A 21,386-nucleotide genomic window follows, 5' to 3' on the forward strand; every position below is an offset into this window, starting at 1 on the left:
ATAACATAAGCAGGTCTGCTTTTCATGCAGATGCAGCCCATTAATATGGGCATGTCCATGAAAACAATAGGTAATGGCTTTAAATGAGAAAAAACAAAACAATTATTTTAAATACACAAAAATAAATAAATTAGCAATTTAATAAAAAAAAGTAATACCCTGCAGTAGGCATTGTCGTATACTCACGCCTATCATTTGAAACACATTAAGTGGGAAAATATCATACAGTATCCCTCTAAATGTAAACAGATTTTACATAACCATTTAAAAAGTATTTTAGCATGTTTAATTACTGATTTTTCATATATATGAAACATTTTGATTGCAATGTCTCTGTAAATATTCACCTTTGTGTGCAATACTGGACATTCCCACATTAGTCACCCAATTACTTATACCTGTACATACAATTGCACTAGTTCAAAAAATTATTTGTCATCAGTGTCAATGATGTCATGAAGAAAAAAAAGATTCCCAAGCCTTTTTTTTGGTAACGTTTCACAATTTGAAATCCCTTAACATATTAAATGAACCCATACAAAAAAAGCTCACTGAGAATATTGTAATCTAGCCCGTACGGAACAGAAGACCTTCTGCATTGTAAGCCAGGGTTAAACATTAGTGCAATCCTCCAGCTTCCAGAAATTATTTCTCAATATGGAATTTCTAGCTTATTGAGTAATTGCTCCCACTCACGTTAACACTAGAACAACTCAGGTCAGCTTAAGAAAAAAAATAATATATATAAGCCGTAGCCGTATCTATCTATCTGGTCATAAGTGATATTCAGTTACTACATAAACATAATCAATGTGTTCATAGAGATTAACTGGTCAGAATTTAGGATTTCATTTAATTTGAGAGATTAAATATTAATTTTTATAATACTTTTATCGTCATAATTTCTAGATATATCAATAGCATTTTGAAATACACTACAGAGATTATATAACGTTTCACTGTAGTGTATTGATAAGATGCTACTATATTAGTTGGAGGTATTGCTGACTATAATTTTATGATTGATTATTAATATTCATAATTCCATTAATCAAAAATATTGTTACATAAATATATAACATGTTGGAGGACACTCCTGAGATGAACAGCACTCTCAGGAAGCTGCACTGTCACCAGAGTCACTGGCAGTTAACCCCAGACAGGCCTGGGTGCGGTAACTAACTCTTCCATTGCTGCTTTTTATCTTAGTTGAGAGAGCCTGAGAGTGCTGACCCCACCCGTGTTTTGTATATGTTTGGGGAGATTACATAAGCCTGTGCACCCTCCATTTTTTCACAGTTGTTTGATTGTGATTGGTTTATGAAATCTAGTGCAGAGAAAGCAGCCTCTAACTGTTTGATACCTGATAAATTTATTCATACTAATTTAAAAGAAAAATCTAAATTCTACCCAAAAAATGAAAAGGGACCTATTTATTGAATCCTTTGAAAAGCTGATACTCAGGGATATCGAAAATGTGTCTGAAAAAACACTGAAAAATGCTCATAATAATACAACTAAAAGTAATCAAAGAATTGGAAGATAATAAAAACATCACGATCAAGCCTGCCGACAAGGGCGGCGGGATTGTGGTTATGGATAGTTGTAATTATCAGAAAATGTGCAATGATATAGTCACAGATGAATTAACTTACAAAAAGTTACAGTTTGATCCTACAGAGAAATATAAATTGAGTCTAACATCTATTCTCAATAAGGCCAAAGAGGAAGGAATCCTAAATGGAAAAGAACGTGAATATCTTCTCCCTAAGTATCCAAGAATTTCTCTGCTATATTGTCTGCCCAAAATACATAAAAGCATGATAGATCCTCCAGGCAGGCCAATCATTTCAGGTTTAGGTTCTCTAACAGCCAATTTATCTGAATATTTGGATGTCTTTTTGCAAAAGTTTGTAAAACTACTTCCATCCTTTTTAAAGGACTCAACAGACGTATTGAATCTTATTGGGGATGTATCATGGCAGGATGATTATTTGCTGGCATCCTGTGATGTTGCATCTCTATATACGTGTATTGATCATAAAGATGGACTAAAAGCTATTAATTTCTATTTAGAACAAGATATATCTATGAAATATGAACAAAAGACTTATTTTAGAAGCTATTGAGTTCATTTTGACACATAATTTCTTTTTTTATGAAGGACACTTTTATAATCAAGAGAGAGGTACAGCGATGGGCACCAGGTTTGCCCCAAGTTATGCCAATCTATTTATGGGGTATTGGGAACACCAATTTCTACAAAATTACCCACTTGGGGCAAGCCTGGTGTCCTTCAAAAGATATATCAACGATATTTTAATTATTTGGCGAGGAGATTGTCCATCACTAGATAGATTTAGATAGATAGATAGATATTAATCTTAAATTTACCCATACACGTGATAAAACCACTATCAACTTTCTTGACTTAGAAATTTTTGTTAAAGATAATGAAATAAATGCTACAACCTTCTTCAGAAAAGTTGATGCTAATAGCTACATACATTACACAAGTTGCCACCACAAAAAATAGTTGGATAATATCCCTAAAGGGCAGTTTTTGCGTATTCGCAAAAACTGCACAAATCTGACAGATTTTGAAAATCAGTCAAGTTTGGTCAAACAAAAATTTATAGAGAGAGGTTATGGGGAAAGTGATATAGACAAAACTCTTAATGAGGTTCGTTTAGTCGACAGAAATTCCTTATTAATCCCCAAATGTAGACAAACTGCATACACCATTAATAAAGCTAGAGAGGAGAATGAGCAGACATTGATTCCGTTTATCACAAATTACAGCCAAAATAAAAATCTGCTAGAGAAAATCTTGAATAAGCATTGGAAGTTACTGAAAAATTATGAAATACTAGGTCCTGTTCTTCCACCAAGACCACAAGTAGTGTATAAAAAAGCTAAAAATCTTAAGACCATTTTGGCACCTACACATAGTACAAAGAATTCTGTAAATAGTGCTAACCAACTTGACATAAAAGGCAATAGTCTTTTTGGTTTCTATCCTTGTTTAACTTGTAAGTCTTGTGAACATTCTAATAAATGCAGAGAATTCAAATCAAATGTAACAGGTAAATCATACAAGATAAAAGATCTTATCAGATGCTCGGATAGTAATATTATTTACATCATCCAGTGCAAATGTGGTTTGCAATATACAGGCCCCTACGTACGCGAATTAGGGAACATATGTGGTCTATAGAAAATTTTAAACTAAAAAGAAATAAAGACTTATAAATTGCTAAACACTTTGGCGTTTGCAATAATGGGAATTTAAGCCATTTCTCCTTTCTAGGAATAGAAAAAGTTAAAAAGAAATGGAGAGGAGGAAATATAATTAATGATCTTTTAAAAAGAGAAAGTAAATGGATCTTTGATCTAAAAACTTTACATCCCCTAGGTCTGAATGTCGATTTTGATATTAACTGCTTCTTAAACGACTGACCTCCTACTCTATCTATAAATCCAGCTTATATATATATTTTAAGTGTTTTTCATCTTTCTAGGGTTATCTGCTGTTCTCCCTCTAAATATATCCTTTTCATTGTTAATGGTATATGTAGATATTTTTATATATTCATTTTTATATATATATTTTTTATATATATATTTTTTCTATTCCACATTATGTGTCCATTTTTATATTTTTCATATATATTTTTTATACATATCTTATAATTTTAACTTATTTATTTATTTTTATGTGCCTGTTCTGGCGATTTTTTCAAAATATTATTCAGTTTCTGGCAAAGTTTTTGCATTGAGCATGATGTTTTTTCTGTATGTTCAGAGATCCCTTGATGCGGATTGGATATAACCAGAGTTGTGCATCTTAAAAGACGCGCATATGTATACATGAAATAGTTTTTTAAGTATGATACAGCACATGTTATCGCATTGAGTTAACTGTGATATACGAATAATATGGTCGGTAAAAGATTTCCGAATACACACGCCCACTGAAGCGAAGTAACCAATAGCCCAATTGCATCGGCTATATATAGCATACTTACCTATTGTTGGGAGCTTGAAAAAGACCCTGTTTACGGGTTGAAACGCGTTGCTCTGCTTTATTCTGTTTTTGTCTCTCTCCGGCCTCCGTAGGTGCAGTTTCCCAGTTACCTGTGTGTAAAGGTGTTTGCATTTCTCCATGCTGGGCTGAATTTCCTGCTTCCTGCGGTTTGGAGTCTTATGTCACTGAGAGGAACATATAGGATCTAACCACCGATCTCCGGTGTAAGTATAAGTGAAAACCTTATATTGTTGCCTTTTCTGCTGTTTTATTGGTCTTCCTCATCTCGTTCCAGCTCCCATTAAATATCTAAATCCTTCAAAATCTGGGCTAATTCAAAAACCACCACATCGAATCTTACAAGGAAATCAATTACAATTACACTCTTCACATTGTTACATTTGTATTGTATATTATACCACATTGTTGTTATTTGTATACTACACTCCAATTTTGCGCCTGATCAGCGCTATCGTGTTTGCAAAATACATTGTATTTCATTTTGTTTCACATATGTAATTAAATTTATACATTTTTATTTCTTTGTTGTTAGCACTTTTTTGGTTGATCCAATCTGCACCAGGTGTTATTATTTGCACATATATTTGGCGTTATATGCTCAATAAGCTATTATATATATTTTTTCTATTTTAAGCTGTTTAGCGCCTGTGTTTTTTGAATCCTATGGTCTCTTTTTAGATGCCATAGTATTCTCTTTATCTCACTTTTCCAATAGAGGTTGGGAGTTTCCTCTTAATCACCACAGGTATAATAGGTTTCTTTTTTTGCGCAGTTAACCCTTTGCTCTCTTTTTTTTTGATTGTGAGCCTGCATTGTGTGGCTGTTTAGAGACCCAGGTTTTTGGTGGAGACCTTGACGAGGTACCTGGGCTTTTCCCATTTGGCCAGATGCGGTAACTAACTCTTCCATTGCTGCTTTTTATCTTAGTTGAGAGCTTGTGAGTGAGTGCTGGACTTTTTCTGTGTGCTATATTAATGTATTTTTTTTTTTTTTTTAAATTTTCCCTGTTTGGGCCTTGAACCCAGGCCTGTCTGGGGTTAACTGCCAGTGACTCTGGTGACAGTGCAGCTTCCTGAGAGTGCTGTTTTGCACCCAGGGCTGTGCATGTTACAGGGTCATAGGATGTGTACCCGGTCCGGCCTGAGAGTGCTGACCCCACCCGTGTTTTGTATTTGCTTCACAGACCTCTAGCAGCATTCCTCAAGCAGACTGTCATGCAGGGTGAACTGCTGAAGGGACTGAGGGCTGCCCTGGTGTATCTTTCCCTGCAAGGCCAGTTAGTAATGCATCGGTTTTGTCCTTCTATACGCTTCTGCAGAGTGCAGACTGTTGCAAAATGTGTTGGTTTCTGTGTAGTTACACAAACTATAAAATGTAATGAATAATATAAAGCTTATATTATTTCATACGAGTTTCTAAGTTGACTGATATATTTTTATGCTGTAAGGGAAAAGGAGCTACTGCTAGCTGTTGCTTGTCTCTTTCCTGTTGCAGTGACCTTCCAGGGCTGATGTTCCCTCCTCCTTACTTTTCCTCCCTACTCTCCCCATAGAAACACCCACCCCTAGCAGCTCTGGTCTACTGTGCAGGGTCTACCAGATATTACAAGCTCAACGGAAGACCGGCACTCAAGTGAGCAGAAAAAAATAAAGTAAATTCCAAAATGTTTACATTCAATTAAAAAGTACCTGCTACAGCATGACAGGGTAACCACAAATAAGAAACGTGTCGGGTGTCTTGTATTTGTGGTTACCCTGTAATGCTGTAGCAGGTACTTTTTAATTGGATAAAATAGATTTTTTTTCTGCTCACTTGAGTGCCAGTCTTCTGTTGTGCTTTTACTATTTGCGGTCTGATCCTCCGCTTTACTGGCACTCCAGGACTACTCAGCCTGATCTTGGTTTTTTACCTTTGAGCTCAGCACCTTAGTAATTACGGATTCAGCATCCGGCTGTCACCTGGAGCCGCAGTTTGCGTATGCAGTTTACCAGATATTACAGCTACAGCCTAACCTTTACCAGACATTAAAAAAAAAAAAAAAAAAGTTTTTTCAACAAAGAGAGAAGCATACTGGAGTACATGAGGCTGTGCCTGTGGGCTTAATTTTTTTCAATAGTGTGGTTTTCAGAAGTCCCTGCTATGTCTGGCTTATTCTACAACAAAGTAAGTTTTTATGAGTAGATTTATTTTGTAATTTTACAAAAATCTGTAATGAAAAAAGTATTCATAGCCATAAAATTGAGATAATTTCTATTTCCATGAAGGTGGAAAGATTTGATCCACTATAATATTATAGTTTGCTATACAGGGAAAAACATTCAGTATATTTAATATCAAAGGACCATTTGTTACATCATGTAGTTTTTACACTAGCAAACATGCTACATTATTTAAATATGAAGAAAAAAAACTTAAAATCTTACTTGGCAGTTTTTTTTGTTTTTTTTTTTAAACTAAATTCAAGGCTACTATAATTCAACACTAGTTTTTGTTATTCTATTAATCCAGCACCTGTTTGTGTCCACAAGTGTAAATGCCACTAATCTAAGAAAGCTTGCTATAACACACACACAAATCTGCCTACATCGATATTATTGTACTGTTTATGATATGCTATTTGTTTTAACCGTAGGAGCTGGTGCCTACTTTGGGCTGTGGATGCAGCTTTGGAGCGTCTTTGGCTGCAGGCTCGCCAACTTTAAAGTGGAGTTTCTCCATCTCCCCAGACTTTTCAGACTGGGGTGATTGACAGCAATGATAAATGCAGGCAGCATATGTGGATATGGGCAGAGATGTCCACCCTTGTCCATCCGGCTGTTTTAAAATGGAGACTATAGCATGCAGATAAAATACTGTGTACAGTTTGATAATAGAAGTAAATTGGAAAGGCTCTTAAAAAAACGTCATGCTCTATCTGAATCATGAAACTTTATTTTGACTTTAGTGTCCCTTTAACCAATTATCATATTGCTGATTTGTATAATGTTATTGTTATGTTAATGTATGGCTTTATATCAAGCAAATGTTATATCTCTAATGCTGACAATGATAAATGTTATATAATATTTTATCCAAAGCCCAAAAGTGGCCTATATAACGGATCGATAGGTTTTTATTTTTTTTTCCTTCTAAGCTTTAATATATAGCATTAAGTGGTCTATAAGGAACTTCAGTTATGGACTAACGGAAACTATTTAATGAGATCTCTTATGTCAAAGTAAATATGTTGTTGGTTCCTTTGTAACTCCTGTAAAAAAAATGTTAAAACCCAATAACAATAAAAAAAATAAACAAACATTCTGATATCACAGAGGAGTGACTTTAATAGACATGTGCATTCATATATTTAGTTACTATCCTAAAGCAGGAGGCGGCAGCCGCTCGCATTGTTCAGCTACTTTTCGTAGCCCGATTTCTGCTTGTGAAAATGCAACACACTAAGATATGGATTTGCACAGATCTTAGTGAGTTGCACGACCACAAGAAGAAATCCGGCTCTGAAAAAAGCCGAATGCCATAAGCAGCCACCTTTTTCAGCATTTGGATAGTAACTAAAATGAATGCACATTTAATTGTATAACATTATTACAAACACTGCTGCCCCTTTAAAAAGTTAATAGTTTAATCTTAAAAGGGACAGTCTACACCAGAATTGTTATTGCTTAAAAAGATAGATAATCCCTTTATTACCCATTCCCTAGTTTTGCATAATCAACACAGTTATGTAAATACACTTTTTACCTCTGTGATTACCCTGTATCTAAGCCTCTGCAAACTGCCCTCTTATTTCAGTCTTTTGACAGACATCAATTTTAGCCAATCAGAGCTGGCTCACTAGAACTCCACGTGCATGAGCACAGTGTTATCTATATGACACACATGAACAAACACCCTCTACTGGTGAAAAACTGTCAAAATGCCTTGAGAGAAGAGGGGGCCTTCAAGGCCTTAGAAATTAGCATATGATAGCTTTCAAATAAGAATACCAAGAGAACAAAGCAAAATTGGTGATACAAGTAAATTGGAACATTTTTAAAATTACATTCTCTATCTAAATCATGAAAGTTTATTTTGGACTAGACTGTCCCTTTAAACATAGTACCATGTTTAGTTTGACTAGGTGAGGGATTGATTTCCCAACACTGGAAAAGAGGGAGGGGGTCTTTCATCAAATCAGTTGGGGGTGGATCGCTAAACTATAGATATTTTTTTAAAATATGTAGTAAAACTAAATTTAAAAATACAAATTTGGTACTGGCAGACAGCTGTCACACTGGCAGCCTGTCTGCCAGTACTTTAAGGTTACATGAAACCCAACATTTTTCTTTCATGATTCAGATAGAGAATTCAATTTTAAACTACAATCCAAATTACGTCTATTATACAATTTTCTTCATTATTTAGATATCCTTTGTTGAAGAAATAGAAATGCACATGGGTGAGCCAATCACACAACGTATCTATGTGCATCCACTAAACGGCAGCTACTGAGCCTTTTTATATATGCTTTTCAACAAAGGATATAAAGAGAATGAAGTAAATTAGATAATACAATAAATTGGAAAGTTGTTTAATACTTTATGTGCTTTCTAAATCATGAAAGAAAAAAATTGGGTTCATGTCCCTTTAAGATGGTGGTGACCAATGGGGGGTGAGGGAGGGAAGAGAGCTGTTTGGGAGGGATCAATTAGGGATCAGGGGGTGGGAGGGTAATCGCTAGACTATAGATAAAATTAACCTTACAAGTAACCTGATTAACCCTTTCACTACCTGAAATTTCAGAAGTGTGGGGTGCAGCTGCAATTAGCGGCATTCTAATAACCAAAAACAATGCCATGCATGTCTGCGGTTTCTGAACATAAACACAATTCTGTGCTGTGTTGTGCTGATTCTTAAATAACTCAACGGACATGAGCACAATGTTATCTATATGGCATCATAAACTAGCGGTCTCCTGTTGTGAAAAGCTAATAAAAAAAGGATGTGATAAGAGGCTGTCTGTAGGGGCTTAGAAACAGGCAGAAATTTAGAGGTTTAAATGTTATAAAGTATATTAATATAACTATGTTGGTTGTGCAAAGGGTAGTAAAGGTGTTATCTATCTTTTTAAATAATAACAATTTTGGTGTAGACTGTCCCTTTAACCCTTTCCTGTTGGGACTTGTCTACATTGGAACTGTAAACAAATAAGTAAAAATGATTTCAATAATGGGATCGAGTCAGGGGGAAGTGCCTAGGATGCTAGGAATGCCCTCCAGCCCACGTTCCCATTTAAGAAGTAGCTATGGCTCCAGGACAGCCAAACAGCTAGGATGTTCCACAGCGCTAAAGCCCAGCGCAGTTAGGGTGCCATGGAACATCCTAACAGCGTGAAAGGGTTAAATGGAGTGATAGCAAAAATGCTAATAATGCTCTGCTACTATCTCTAAATTCCTGGTCTTTAAGGTGTTAATGGTCCTTTAAAGTGACAGCAAAAACATTGAGATTTATATATACGTGCAATGAAACGACTGCAATATTTTATCATTATTTATTTTCCTTCCTTTTCATGTAATTTAGCTATGAAATTTGAGCAAGGCCAACGCTATTATATATCTGTCCCTGATAACCTGTAAAACAATGTACTGTATACTAACATTACAGGAGGGGTTAAGCCTTCTTGGGTAAGGGATGGTGTACTGTTCTTGTTTTTTAAAATGTGAGTCGAAAAAAAAATCAGTTCAAGATATGTGCTTATACAAAACCTCCATTAATATGCATATGCAGTAATTTTTATTGAAGAAATCTCTAGCTAACACAGGTATTTCACAAACATTTTGTTATTGTTGCAGGTTGACATGATCAAAAAATGCTCAGAAGCAACTGAAACAAATTGATACTTAGAAATTAAATTGAAATTTGTTTTGAATGTTGTTTTGAGTGTTATGTATCAGATCAGATTTCAATGTTTAAAGCAATTATGATGACTCAATTACAAAATAATTAGCTAATACATTTCTATAATTGCATTATAATAATATTTACGCATAATTACAATGTTTAGGTTTGCTTGTTAAAATCAAAACAAAGAAAAGAGGGTATTCCCTAATGTATTAAAATATACATTACTACAAGAACGGAGCAGTATATGTGCTTAAAATGTAAATACAAATAAATAAGGATATCTGAAAGTTTGAGTGTTAAAAAAAGTAAAACAAGAAAACTGAAAACAAGAAAACTAGAAAAGAAATCTGCAAAATACGTGCATGGCACCCTCAAATACTAAGGTGTTAGAGGCACATTTTAAGAACCGAATACTGACATATTTCTGATAAAAAACCCCCACATAAGAATAGCCCTATAACTTCTGGAATCCAAAGGAATAGGATTTCGTCTTATCAGTGTTAAAGCAATAAAAAATGTTTACATGTTTAAAAATCATGCGTGTGATATAAACAGTGAATAAATACCAACTGGAATAAGAGAGCGATAAACCATAAATAAAAAAAAAGTAAATAATATGTATAGGTTATGGTGTTAGGACTATAAACAATCTCAGATAACTGAGTGGGTTACAATGTTTACTTTGACAGACGAGCAAACCATATGCAGCATGTTACACTATCGCCTCCCCCCAAGCTTGCAAAGGGCCAGAAGGATCATTACCTGATATAACTGCTTGTGCCCTGGGATCTGACCAAAGCATAGTGTGGCAAAGAGAATAGATAAACTGATACAGAAGGTCCACAAGGGCCCCGGACATATCGAACACTCCACCATCTTCACAGTACTTCAGAACACAAATCATCTGGAGGAGGAGCGCAAAGGAAGAGGACGGAGCTTGGCAGGCAAAAACATTAATTAGTCATTACTTTGCCTACGTCGGTCCTCCCACGCCTCTTATTGATAATTATGTGTGCAAATGTACAATGGTCAGGCTTACTGACACATGGGATAAAACAAATATAAATATATCTTCAGAAACTTGTTTTGTTTATACCAGCGCCAGTCATACAATCACTTCCTTTTTACATATTGCCAGCCACAACGTGACGCTTATTCCCGTATTCATGGAGTCCATCTTTTTTTTTATTTTGTATCCCTAACGTAAAACACCCTCTGCCAACCACAACATGTCTCTTTCAACATTCCACATTTTACATCACTTCACAGAACGATACCGCCAACCACGATTTTGTCTTACTGATGACGTACTGACCGTGTTTTGGCTGGGATGTGAATTCTGTGGGTTGACGTTTTCATTGTGCGCCTCCTAGTGTAGTGAGGCTCCAGAGACTGGTGGAAGTGTAACACAAAAACTGGTCATGGCTGTACTGCTGGAGACTACCCTTGGGGACATTGTCATAGATCTTTACACTGAAGAGAGACCAAGAGGTATGCAGGATGCGTATGTGTACCAACATCAATGACATAATATGTGTTAGTACTATGTGTGCATAGATATATTTTATAGGGAAATGTGCGACTGCTTACGTTTACAGTTGTTCATAAATATCTCATAAATGAGGAAAACCTCTGACTGAAAACCCAGAATGTTTAATTTTTATTTTAATTTGTTTTATTAATTGTTCTGGAACCATATAAAGTAAATATAATAATTGGGAGTTGTTTGAAACCGTTAAAGTTCATTCTTTGTTATAGTCAGCGGTACATTTCAGGTTGTATTATTAAAGGCATTTTGCAATACATTTTTCATTTTAGAATGCTTTAGTAATTTTTTTTTTAGGGACAACTATCATCTGTACAGGCCGGGTAATGAATGAGGAACATGATACTTTGCCATTCTAACACTCAAAGATGCTCCACAATCTCCTTTAATCCTTTAAACTTTGGGACAGGAAACCCGAAAAAATTATTTCATGATTTAGATAGAATGTACAATTTTAAATTTGCTTTATTATTTTATCATTTGCTGAAGGACCAGCATTGCACTACTGGCATCTAGCTGGATACATCTAGTTAGCCAATCAGAAGAGACAAATGTGTGCAGGCACCAATCAGCAGCTAACTCTAGTGTAGGATGCGTATTATTTTTCAACAAGGGATACCAAGTGCTATTGCATTGTCTTTTTATCATGCATTTGTTTATTATGCAAATCTACTGTATTTACTAGTCATATAAATACTTTTGATTACACAGCGTCGCCCTTCACATTATTCCCTTACAGAGGGAGACAGTATGTATGCTGTCCTCCTGCACAGAGGGTTCTTTTTAACCAGTTAGTTTCTTTTACTTTTTTGTGTGACACAGATAAATAACTAGTTAAAGCTGTGCTCCTGCGTCACTCCAGATGTGGCTATAGCTGATGAGTAAATGAGAACATGCAGAGAAGTGATTACACACCTGGCCAATATCACTTAAAGGGACATGAAACCCACATTTTTTCTTTCATGATATAGAAAGAGCATACAATTATAAACCACTTTCTAATTTACTTCTATTATCTAATTTGCTTCATTCTCTTGATATTCTTTGCTGTAAAGCATATCTAGATATGCTTAGTAGCTGCTGATTGATAGCTGCACATAGATGCTTCCTGTGATTGGTTCACCGTGTGCATTGCTATTTCTTCATTAAAGTATATCTAAAGAATGAAGCAAATTAGGTAATAGAAGTAAATTGGAATGTTGTTTAAAATTGTATTCTCTACCTTAATCATGAAAGAAAATGTTTGGGTATAGTGTCCCTTTAAATATCAAATTATTCAAAATTGTATCACCTCTCAATAATTGTTTTATTTCTAAGTTGACAAGTAGAGTATTTTCTATTATAAACAATCAAAAACAAATACTTTAGAAAGATTATATTGAAAATACAGCCCTTAAAGCAGAAACAATGCAACAACAGTGAATACACCAGTGGTCACTAACACACAAGTTAGATCACTGAAACAAAATTGAGTACACATATGATTTCCAATTAGCCTAATTGTATGGGCATAGTTACCAGAACAGTCTTAATTTTTTGACCAATGGGCTGTGTCTATCTGCAAGTCTGCATCATGTCTCCACATGGAAAAGAATTGCCAGAGGAATTAAAAAATCTGATTGTGAGACTTCAAAAAGATGGAAAAGGATACAGGAAGATTGGTGACCAACTAAAAATCATTCAAAACACAGTTGCAGCAGTAATCAGGATGTACAGAGCGATACAAAGTGCCAAAAATCAGAGCCGCAGTGGCTCTCCTCCTAAAATGACGCCACGGACAGTGCGCTGCTTGCACAATCTAGCTCTGAAAAACAGGCAAGTGCTTCAGATTTGCATCAAGGCAAGTGCTTCAGATTTGGCTCAGGGATTATCAATATAAATTGGAGTTTTTGTGATAGCTCAGACAGTGCTAAGGACATTGCATAATGTCAGCTTCTATGGACAGCATCCAAGGAAAAAACCCTTGCTTGCTCTTCGGCACAAAACTGCAAGATTAAAGGGACACTGAACCCAAATTTTTTTCTTTCGTGATTCAGATAGAGCATGACATTTTAAGCAACTTTCTAATTTATTTTCTTAATTCTCTTGGTATCTTTATTTGAAATGCAAGAATGTAAGTTTAGATGCCGGACCATTTTTGGTGAACAACCTGGGTTGTCCTTGCTGATTGGTGGATACATTCATCCACCAATAAAAAAGGGCTGTCCAGAGTTCTAAATAATAAAAAAAAAGCTTAGATGCCTTCTTTTTCAAATAAATATAGTAAGAGAACGAAGAAAAATGATAATAGGAGTAAATTAGAAAGTTGCTTAAAATTGCATGCTCTATCTGATTCAGGAAAGAAAAAAATTGGGTTCAGTGTCCCTTTTAAACTTTGCTTAACAACATGAAAAGCCTGATTAATACTGGGAGCACATTATTTGGTTAGATGGCCAAGACCAAGATACAATTTTTCAGGTCAGATGGGGTGCAGCATGTTTGGTGTGAACCTGGTCAGGATTATTACAGTGAATGCATAGTCCCAACAGTAAATCATGGAGGTGGGAGTGTGACGATATGGGGCTGCATGACTGCAATAGGTGTTGGGGAGATGACATTTATAGATGGCACCATGAATGCCTGGGATATACCAAAATACTGGCTGACAAGATGATTCCCAGTCTCCAGAAGTTTGGCAGAGGATGAATATTCCAGCCTGATAACGATCCAAAGCACACTGCCAAAATCACAAAGGAGTTTCTAAAGGAGAAACAAGTTAAAACTATGACCTGGCCAAGTATTTCACCTGACTTAAAAATTATCTCTGAAGAAGGGCAGTAGGGTATTTGCTCTTATGTAAAATTAAAAACTAACATACATTTAGTATATTTTTTACAACACTGGTTTCCTCCATGACATTCAAATCTATTATTTTCTTCAATACTTTGCATGTCTATCTTTATTTTTGATGGCAGACTCAATCCTCCTTGGCATGGAGGAAACCAGTGTTGTAAAAAATATACTAAATGTATGTTAGTTTTTAATTTTACATAAGAGCAAATACCCTACTGTAAAACTTAGACGTAATGCAGTTACTGTTACGTTATACAACTTTAAATCATTTGATATTTAATGGGACACTGAACCCAAATTTTTTCTTTCTTGATTCAGATAGAGCATGCAATTTTAAGCAACGTTCTAATTTACTCCTATTATCAAATTTTCTTCATTCTCTTGGTATCTTTATTTGAAAAGCAAGAATGTAAATTTAGACGCCTGCCCATTTTTTGTGAACAACCTGGGTTGCTCTTGCTGATTGGTGGATAAATTCACCCTCCAATAAACAGGTGCTGTCCAGGGTACTGAACCAAAAATTGGCTGGCTCCTTAGCTTAGATGTCTTCTTTTTCAAATAAAGATAGCAAAAGAACAAAGAAAAATTGATAATAGGAGTACATTAGAAAGTTGATTACAATTGCATGCTCTATCTGAATCACAAAAGAAAAAAATTTGGGTTCAGTGTCCCTTTTTTTTTTTTTTACCATGCACTCAGCAGTTTGTGTTTTACTACACTGGTTACAATAATAATCAGAGTTCCTTTAAAGGGACAGTAAAACACATTGACATTTATATGTAAAATGTTTAGGCATGTTATGAAATAACTTTGCAATATGCTTTTATTATTTCTTGTGCCCCATGTAATTTAGCTCTGAAAATTGTGTATTTTTGTAATTCGCAGAGATTGAAATGCACCCTGCTGACTGGCTAACATTGCTACATATCTTTACCTAGTTGGCTTTTACTCAGTGTTTCCCAAACCCAGTCCTCAGGACACTTACTCAGGCCAGATATTCTTTATATCTTAACTAGAGCACAGGTGAAACAATGAATATCTGGCCTGAGTAAGGGTCCTGAGAACTGGGTTTGGGGAACACAACTTTAACTGATAATAAATGCATCATTTTGCATTTATTTTTACTTGATGACTGTGGCTAGCCTTGATGTCTGCGGGCTCAAATCTTGATTGGCTCCTTAAATTAAAGTGAAAGTCAATCCTAGTGTTTTACAAATGCTAGGATTGACTATTGAAACAAATAAAGGAGAGTTTCATTCATGAAGTATAAGATACTTCATGTAGAAAGCTCCTTTATTTGTTTCAATCGATCGCCGTTCTTAGCTGCTACGGCATCCCACGGCTAAATTTTTTTTTTTGCTAAAGGTGACGTTTTCACCTCTTAGCCAATAGCCGTGCAGTAAATCGTGCTTGGTGCCCATGGGAACCGGATTTACTGCACAGCTATTGGCTAAGAGGTGAAAACTTCACCTCTTATCAAAATTTTTTTTTAGCCGTGGGCTGCTGTAGCAGCTAAGAACGGCGATCGATTGAAACAAAGGAGCTTTCTACATGAAGTATCTTATACTTCATGAATTAAACTCCCCTTTATTTGTTTCAATAGTCAATCCTAGCGTTTGTAAAACACTAGAATTGACTTTCACTTTAAAGGGACACTGAACCCAAATTTTTTCTTTCGTGATTCAGATAGAGCATGCAATTTTAAGCAACTTTCTAATTTACTCCTATTATCATTTTTTCTTCATTATCTTGCTATCTTTATTTGAAAAAGAAGGCATCTAAGCCTTTTTTTTGGGTTCAGAACTGTGGACAGCACTTTTTTATTGGTGAATGAATTTATCCACCAATCGGCAAGAACAACCCAGGTTGTTCACCAAAAATGGGCCGGCATCTAAACTTACATTCTTGCATTTCAAATAAAGATACTAAGAGAATGAAGAAAATTTGATAATAGGAGTAAATTAGAAAGTTGCTTAAAATTTGCTTGCTCTATCTGAATCACAAATGAAAAAAATTGGGTTCAGTGTCCCTTTAAGTAAAATGATGATGGAGTTTGGCTATTGAAAAAACAATCAGTAAAAAAGCATGTTAATTTGTTCTATAAACATTTAGACTTGACCGATGTGTTATTCTATAGCAATACAACAGAAATATCTTGTAACTATGTTTACTATCCCTTTAATTCCAGCAAGTCTGATTTGTTATTTCCCTCTTTTGCCAAAATCATCTTGTTAGTTTGCATTAATTAAAAGATACTTCTATTTTTTTCTAGCATGCCTCAATTTCCTGAAACTCTGCAAAATCAAATATTACAATTACTGCCTCATCCACAATGTTCAGGTAAGTGTTAAAGCAGATACATCTTTTACTCTTTGATTTCTAAACTTGGCTAATTACTGTTTATTTAGTTTTAACCTATTGAAGCCCCATTGACAAATATCAGTGAAAAGATCATATCATAGAAATAAAATATGCTACAGCATTTATATTTCTGTAAATGTTGATGTTTATGATGTTTACTTGCTGTTCAACACATACATTTACTGTTTTTATTTTACTTTTAGAGAGATTTTATTATACAGACAGGTGATCCTTTGGGGACTGGTCGAGGAGGAGAATCTGTATTTAGGTAAGTATTTTCAGGGGCCACATTGTGTTATTTGGAATTGCTCCATTGGGTTTATTTTGTGTATATGAAATATCAGTTTCTGCTAATTGAAACCACAATCTAATCAAATGAGCTGATCTTGCAGGAAAAGTAGATCTCATTATCTTGTCTCTCTGTCTCTCTCTCCCTCCTTGTTATCTTATCTCACTGCATACTCAAAGAGCAATACTTAGAGAAGACAATGAAAAATGAACATTTTAGTGTCTCTTCCCCTACATAAACGTTTATTAAGGGTTAAAAAAAATTGTATTAATGTGAAAACTAGGAAAAATACTAATAGAATCCTAGTTTATGTCTTATAATGTCTCCTAGGGTTTATCTCAGTCTTGTCTATACTAGGAGTTGTAGACTAATAATTTTTTGGTGTCCACCAAGTCAGAAATAAAAAATGAATGCTCAGTAATTGTGACGGATACCCCGGCTACCCCGACAGGGTAGCTCCGCCAAACGGGTCCTGCTTCCTCCCTTCTGACTGCAGCTATGTAGCTGGCAAGTGACCACAGCCTGTAGCCACCCCTGATGCCCGACAGTACTCAGTGTCCTACCCTGTGGCAGACTCCAGCTACCCCGACTGGGTAGCTCTGCCAGAGGGTCCTTCCTTTGCCTGGAACAGGCTGCTATGTAGCCCAGGAAAGTGATTCTAGCAGGAGCCCACCTAAATGACTAGACAGACTAGCATTCAGGTGAAATAAGAACTGCCTTTATTGGGACAAACACACATCTTTTATACACACACACACAACTGGATAAAACAGGGAGACAATGCCACAGTTTTCCCACCATTCCCGGCCCTCCAGACTGACCGGCGCCTCCATAGTCCCCAGATGCCGCAGTCCAAAAAGCGGCGTGATTCGTTATTGGGGACCGGAGATACAGCCCGTTGAAGTTATGGGGGTAGGGGTGTCCGAAACCCCCGGTTCCCAAAGCAGATCCCCTCCTTTAATTCCCCCACCTCTTGTCCTCCCTAGGATCTATTAATCCCCAAAAGAGCAGAGCTCTGGGGCACATGGTTGCTGAAGCGACCAAGGGTAAAGTTAGCAGGTGTCCTGTGGCCGACCGGGAGTTCTAGGAGCCCAGACAGCCTGAGAGGGGTTAGGCGGGTGTCCGTGGTGAGGCGGCCAACCGGGAGTTCCAGTGGCCGGCCAGCCTAGGAGGGTTTTCCTGGTCATACACCAGCTTTTCACAAGACAAGCAAACCAAAGCTTCCAGGGATTGTGGTTGCTCTGAGGAGCCCAAAACCACTGAGAAACAGGGGTGAGGTTGGGGGGGGGGTAGCCTTAGCTGTCTGGTATCGTGACATCTCCCCCCCCTCCAGTTCGGCAGACCCGGCTAGACCCTTAACGGGTCGGCCTGGGGCTGTCCAACGGTGGCCCTCCACTTCTCGGTTGCTGGGAGAGGTTATCCCATCCCTCCTGAGCTTGGGGCATCCTGGGGGGTCCCTGCTGGCATTTATACCCTGCGCCCTGGGTGCAGGGATAGTCACATAAGGCAAAGTCCCAAACAAGTTTGCTAAGGCCAGCTCCCAAACAATTGCTGTCCCAGAAGTTCCAGTGTCCTTAAGTTCCATGGCCACACTGCCTCTCTCTGTGACACTCTGTTTAGTACCGGCTGACCCTCCCACAAACAAAGCTAGTGCCGGTTTCCCAGCTGTATTCCCACCCCAGACCAGAGGGGGAGGTTCCTCCTTGGTGGGGCAGGCAAAGCTCGGGTGCCCAAACATGTGGCACCAACTGTATAAGCTTTTATCCTCCTTGCCGAGAAGGAGATCTACCGCTGGGGAGGGAGGTCTGCTGCCTCCGCTCCATGGGAAACTGTGCTGCCGCTGGGGAGGGAGACCGGCTGTCTCTGCTCCCTGTACGGGGTTCTGCTGCTGGGGAGAGAGACCAACTGTCTCCTCTCCCAGAAAGGGATTCGGCCGCTGGGGAGAGATATCGATACCCGTCTCTCCCTGCAAGGGCTTCTCTGTAAGGGGAGGGAGGACGACTACCTCCGTTCCCGAAGGATGGATTTGCCACTGGGGAGAGAGACTGACTGTCTCCTCTCCCAGGAAGGGGTTCTGCTGCTGGGGAGAGTTATTGACATCCATCTCTCCCTGCAAGGGGTTCTCTGTAAAGGGAGGGAGGACGGCTACCTCCACTCCCAGGGGATGGCTCTGCCGCTGGGGAGAGAGACCGATTGTCTCCTCTCCCGGCTCTGCCGCTGGGGAGAGAGACCGATTGTCTCCTCTCCCGGCTCCTGGCTCTGCCGCTGGGGAGAGAGACCAACTCTCCTCTCCCGGGAAGGGGTTCTGCTGCTGGGGAGAGTTATCGACATCCATCTATCCCTGCAAGGGGTTCTCTGTAAGGGGAGGGAGGACGACCTCCTCCTCTCCCTGGTTTCCTGGAGCTGTTACAGGGGCTGGGCAGAGGCCGGTGGCTCTCTGCCCTGTTGCCAGCGCTTCTGCTGGGTGGCTCCCTTGTCCAAGTCTATAAGCTCGGGGCCAGGCTGCTGATCTGTATCTAGCAGCTCGTCGTCTCTTATGCTCTGTTGCCACTCATCTGAGGCCATCCTCCATGATTCCCAGAGTGCTGCACCACAGCTCCGTGCAGACTCTGTGGCATGCTGCAGAACTCGGTCTAGCAGCCTCTTGTATGCCTTTTCCAGTTCCCATTCTTTGACAATAAGCGATACCATATCGGATACCAGCCAGGGTACCCCCGAGAGATCCAACAGCTGCTCTCGGGAGAGGCCAATGTTCGTTACTCTGTTTCGCCCCGCTCCCAAATTCTGAGTCTTCTGTCAACTTTTCCAATAGTAACCCAGGGCCGCTAAAGCCCTATGTGGGGGAGCAATCCTCCAGCCATGGCCGTGCTTGCATAGCGAGCCATCGGAGGTCCCGGTAGCCGTCCACCCACATCTCTGCCCGGACCAGTCGATCTAGTTCCGATAGCCATTCCTCCATGGGCTGCTCTCCCAGGAAAATAACTCGCAAGTCCCACCGGACCCAATACCTCTTATCTGTGGGCAGGACCTTTCCATCACAATCCTTTTCTTGTAGAAGCCTCTCCCTCCATAGTTGCCGGCGGACAATGCTCCTGCAGCTCAGCTGGTCCAGTTCAGAACCAGGACCGTCCAGCTGGGTCAGTGCCTCCTGTACTCTCCTTAGGTACTTGGCTTCCATAGTTACCAGCTACTGTGGCCCTTCTCTGTCAGCAGGAATCGTGTGGAAGAAGCAGATCCCACCACTGCCAACCAATGTGACGGATACCCCGGCTACCCTGACAGGGTAGCTCCGCCAAACGGGTCCTGCTTCCTCCCTGCCGACTGCAGCTATATAGCTGGCAAGTGACCACAGCCTGTAGCCACCCCTGATGCCTGACAGCACCAGTACTCGGTGTCCCACCCTGTGGCAGACTCCAGCTACCCCGACTGGGTAGCTCTGCCAGAGGGTCCTTCCTTTGCCTGGAACAGGCTGCTATGTAGCCCAGGAAAGTGATTCTAGCAGGAGCCCACCTAAATGACTAGACAGACTAGCATTCAGGTGAAATAAGAACTGCCTTTATTGGGACAAACACACATCTTTTATACACACACACATCTTGATAAAACAGGGAGACAATGCCACAGTTTTCCCGCCATTCCCGCCCCTCCAGACTGACCAGCGCACTCCATAGCAACCATAGTTCCACAGAATCCCAGGACACAGTGGTGACGGTTTTGGGGTGATCCAAGGGGAGCGGCGGCACTTCCAGAATGTCATTTGAAAGCTCTCGGTTCCCAGATGCCGCAGTCCAAAAAGCGGCGTGATTCGTTATTGGGGTCCGGAGATACAGCCCGTTGAAGTTATGGGGTAGGGGTGTCCAAAACTCCCGGTTCCCAAAGCAGCTTCCCTTCGGTAATTCCCCCACCTCTTGTACTCCCTAGGGCAGAGCTTTCCAAACTTTTCATGTTGGTGACACACTTTCTCTTGTTAAGTGTATCCAGTCCACGGATCATCCATTACTTATGGGATATTAACTCCTCCCCAACAGGAAGTGCAAGAGGATTCACCCAGCAGAGCTGCTATATAGCTCCTCCCCTAACTGCCATTACCAGTCATTCTCTTGCACCCAACGAATAGATAGGATGTGTGAGAGGACTGTGGTGATTATACTTAGTTTCATACCTTCAATCAAAAGTTTGTTATTTTATAATAGCACCGGAGTGTGTTATTCCTTCTCTGGTAGAATTTGAAGAAGAATCTACCTGAGTTTTTCTATGATTTTAGCCGGAGTAGTTAAGATCATATTGCTGTTTCTCGGCCATCTGAGGAGAGGTAAACTTCAGATCAGGGGACAGCGGGCAGATTAATCTGCAAAGAGGTATGTAGCAGCTTATTATTTTCTGACAATGGAATTGATGAGAAAATTCTGCCATACCGATATAATGTA

General features: G+C 38.7%; 2 protein-coding genes across 3 annotated transcripts in view; one reads left to right on the plus strand and one right to left on the minus strand.

The window, feature by feature from the left end:
- Window positions 1–11,120, minus strand: part of GINM1 (glycosylated integral membrane protein 1) — a 164,038-nt gene extending 152,918 nt beyond the window's left edge. The window contains exon 1 of one of the 2 annotated variants that reach the window (XM_053710636.1): window positions 10,694–11,120. In XM_053710636.1, coding sequence (XP_053566611.1) covers window positions 10,694–10,807 — 114 coding nt within the window. In that variant the 5' untranslated portion in view covers window positions 10,808–11,120. The remainder of the gene's footprint in view (window positions 1–10,693) is intronic. The other variant, XM_053710635.1, reaches the window with a different exon arrangement.
- Window positions 11,121–11,236: 116 nt separating this feature from the next.
- Window positions 11,237–21,386, plus strand: part of PPIL4 (peptidylprolyl isomerase like 4) — a 160,628-nt gene continuing 150,478 nt past the window's right edge. Inside the window, exons 1-3 of the mRNA XM_053710634.1 lie at window positions 11,237–11,422; window positions 16,582–16,649; window positions 16,874–16,938. Coding sequence (XP_053566609.1) covers window positions 11,353–11,422; window positions 16,582–16,649; window positions 16,874–16,938 — 203 coding nt within the window. The 5' untranslated portion in view covers window positions 11,237–11,352. The remainder of the gene's footprint in view (window positions 11,423–16,581; window positions 16,650–16,873; window positions 16,939–21,386) is intronic.

The sequence above is a fragment of the Bombina bombina genome, chromosome 4, assembly GCF_027579735.1.
Source record: "Bombina bombina isolate aBomBom1 chromosome 4, aBomBom1.pri, whole genome shotgun sequence".
NCBI classification, from domain to species: Eukaryota; Metazoa; Chordata; class Amphibia; order Anura; family Bombinatoridae; genus Bombina; species Bombina bombina.